This window comes from Glossina fuscipes, unplaced genomic scaffold (genome assembly GCF_014805625.2).
Source record: "Glossina fuscipes isolate IAEA_lab_2018 unplaced genomic scaffold, Yale_Gfus_2 28, whole genome shotgun sequence".
Lineage (NCBI taxonomy): Eukaryota > Metazoa > Arthropoda > Insecta > Diptera > Glossinidae > Glossina > Glossina fuscipes.
The window spans coordinates 9,845,841-9,849,255 of NW_023998423.1; the positions used below are offsets into that span (position 1 = coordinate 9,845,841).

General features: G+C 30.9%; 1 protein-coding gene across 1 annotated transcript; it reads right to left on the reverse strand.

Moving 5' to 3' along the window:
* Positions 1 to 232: 232 nt before the first annotated feature.
* Positions 233 to 1,438, reverse strand: LOC119636616 (grpE protein homolog, mitochondrial). The gene is made up of 4 exons (XM_038032093.1): positions 1,218 to 1,438; positions 715 to 1,081; positions 494 to 649; positions 233 to 436 (listed from the first exon to the last, which is right to left on the reverse strand). Exons 1-4 carry the CDS (start codon positions 1,295 to 1,297, stop codon positions 332 to 334), a joined length of 708 nt encoding a protein of 235 aa, XP_037888021.1. The 5' UTR covers positions 1,298 to 1,438; the 3' UTR covers positions 233 to 331.
* Positions 1,439 to 3,415: the final 1,977 nt, after the last annotated feature.

Below are 3,415 nucleotides of genomic sequence, written 5' to 3' on the forward strand. Positions count from 1 at the left end.
AACGTAACATAGGGTCGATGGACGCTTGGAGTTTTTATACTTTAGATAACGAAAAGACTGAAATAGTTTTTCAAACATCGCTTAGCTGTAACTGCTTCAGTCCAATGGTGTGTTTTTATTTTTACAACAAAAAAAAACCTCTCCCTTTGAGCATTAGTTATTAAATTAAATGAAAAGAAGACAAAAATTCCTAAATATATGCAATATGATCGTAGCTTTAAGAATTTTTGTTTTCTTTTCATTTTGCAAGCAACTGCTTAAAAAGAAAACCAAAATCTATTTTATAAAAAAAAAATATAAATGATTTTGCGAGACACGAAGCGTCTAGTGATTATTTCGATACTCCTACTAAAGCTGGTCTTATCACACGATTATGCAATTTGTAACCTAGTTTAGTAACTTCTATTATTGTGTTGGGATCCACTGAAGAATCCTCCTAAAAATAAAGCGACAAATTTTAACAATGATATAATTTTATAATTTAAATACGCACCTTCTGAAATAAAGCTTCGTGCAGATTAGGATCAAATTTTTCTTTCAAAGGATTCATTGTCTCCAAACCATGACGTTTAAACACTTGAAAGAGCGATGCCTGCGTCATAGACAAGCCTTCATATAGGCTTTTCAAATGAGGATTTTTATCTGTTAACTATTCATAAAATTAGATATAAACAAAATCGCCTTCTTCTCCAGCTTCTTATTTTTTATACCCACTTCTTCTTGAGGTACCGAATTTGTTGCATGTCCCAAGATGTCAGCTACTTCTAGTAGCTCTTTGCAAAAACCCTGTATGCCAAATAATTTAGCATCGGCTATTTGTTTACTAAGACGTGATCTTAAATTCTCGCTATCAGCCAAAGATCGTCGATATTTATCCAATAACTGAATATTTTGTTCCTTCAAACTTTCCGCTTCTTTACTCAAGTCTTCCAAGTCTTGAGTCAGCTTTTTTATCTGATCAATTGAATTATTCCCCACAGTTCCGGTATCCGCTGGAGAATTTTCTGATAATTGTTGAGATTGTTGTTGCTGTTCCGCGGATTTTTCAGAACTAAATAAACGCGGAACGGCCGACCATGAACTGTTTATCATAATAAAAGTAAACTTTTACTAACACATTTTCTAAACATTTTGTAATTAAACAATTGGGTTAATCTATTACGTCACTTACAATCACTTACAATCTTATCAACATATTTCGCATTTGATTTACTTACTTCTTCCATAGATTTCGATTACCGGTCAACAACGTGATTAAACGTGCAGTATGCAAATATTTTACTTGTTTAGAAGCCATTTCCTTGATTATTGTTTTTTTTTCGAAGTAAACTTGATTCAAAAATGGAAACTGTAATTTTTTTAATAAAAGAACAGAAAATATTTTTTCTATTAAATATTTGCACTAATTTTCTTCAACATCTATAGATTTGACATTTGCATAAACTAATGTAATTGCCGTCAATGCAATTGCCAAAATATTTTAAGCTGGCAATATCTTATAACAACGGCTGTTTTTCACAAGAGAAAAACGAATTTTTAAGAAGGACTAGTTAGCCAATTATTGACAATCAAACAATTGTATAAATATATACGATACATAAGAGATAAATATAAATATATCAATGTTAATATCAATCCCATTCATTATATCGTTATTGTATTCTATTTTTTATAATGATTTATATTTTGTGTAAGTTATTAAGAGAATATGACGATTTTATCTGTTTACCTCTGAGTTGTAGGCACACTTTTTCCGAACTGAGCGTGAAATAACGCTTCTTGTCGAAGTGATGTAAGTTCACCCGTCTGCTCACAATTTCTTAATTTCATATTTAATTCCACTTTGTTGTGTTATTGTAATATAATATACTCCAAAAAGTATAAACTTTAACATTCAGGCAACATTTATTTATTAATATATTATCCTCATATCTTTTCATAGTTTTCAAGAGTGATATGAGATCATCATAAGGAAAGCTTTAATGATATAAGCAACTATTCCAAAGCGAGAACAATTTGAGACATCAAATCAAAATCATAGCCACCACGATACATCTTTCGGCTGTACCCAGCAGTCAAAACTCATTACCACAACTAGAATGTTCGTTCCCCAAAAAATTTCTATATACAGAGCTGAATAGGGAGTGGAACCCTGACTTCCATGAAGCTTAGATTTAGGTTATAAGATCTTAGCATTGCTTTGCCCGATCGCAGTCATACTTGCCTTTGGATCTAGCATAAAATCCCGATTAGGCAAATACAAACTATTTTTTCTTAAGATATGTACGCGTCGGCGGATGCAAATGACATGGACTGTTTTTTGTTTCTGACTATTGATACTTTACATTATTTTTCAACCTAATCGGTCCTGATTTAGTTAGTTTGTATTTCCTCCATAGAAATTGTCTATGAGAAAACAAGTGTTCTTTTATAAAGAAATCAAAGCTTCTTCTAGTGCATCCCTAACCTATCTCTACGAAAAACTTGTTGCCTAGGTTCACTACGTGCACTGACGGAAGCAATTCAATCTTTCGGTTGGAAACTGCATCATCCTTGATCTTATCAAAAAGATATGCTTACCTTATTGCGAAATTTTGCCCAGAAATTTGAAAAAATTTTGCTTATCGATGAATAACATCGTGATTTAAGGAATCTTTGTATGCAATGAAACGATAAAAATTATTTTACATATATAAAATGTTGAAATTTTTGTAAATCTTGCCATGATTTGAACAGATATTGTGAATTAACAAAGTATAGCTCCCTGCATGGATTGCACATTCATTTCTGGTGAAAAAAGCCTATAATCAAATAAAGGCATTAATACGCGCTTAAGCATTAATTTTGGTACAGAAAAAATTGTTGTTGTGTGCGATTGTGATCATAGATATAATGCAAAATCACGTTCAAGTTGAATTGAATTTCCAGTTTATTTTTAACTTCTATACAAGTGTATATTTACTGTTTTGGTTTTTAAGTTGTTTAAACATTTATTAATAAACGCATATCCATACACACACTCACTTACATCTCAATATCGATAAAGAGAAGTGCTTCTTGTTTACCTTAGTTTAGTTTAATTGATATTTTAAATTAATACGTATCGAGTTGTCGTACACACTTGTGTATATTAACAAAAATAATTCTAGCAATAAATATAGTATTTGCGATAAACATGAATCGATCGTCTTGAAATTATTTGCTTTTTGAATTCATTTCCAACTTGCTTTATCTCTCTCAAGGAATTCTTAAAGTTAATAACATCAAGCAAAGTATTTGTTAATCAAAATATTTTCCATTGTTATCCAAAACCTTTCATTATTCTACGATTTATCACTTGAAGGCAATAGGGAATAAAGCCACTTCTTAAAGGTTTCGATAAATATGAAAAGCTGATAAATAATTTTGCTTTGCA

Coding starts and splice junctions, on each gene's coding strand:
- LOC119636616 (XM_038032093.1), bottom strand. CDS start 1,297: ATGGCTTCTAAACAAGTAAAATATTTGCATACTGCACGTTTAATCACG. Junction 650..714: donor ATTCGGTACCTCAAGAAGAA/GTGGGTATAAAA, acceptor TTTTATGAATAG/TTAACAGATAAAAATCCTCA. Junction 437..493: donor ACGAAGCTTTATTTCAGAAG/GTGCGTATTTAA, acceptor CTTTATTTTTAG/GAGGATTCTTCAGTGGATCC.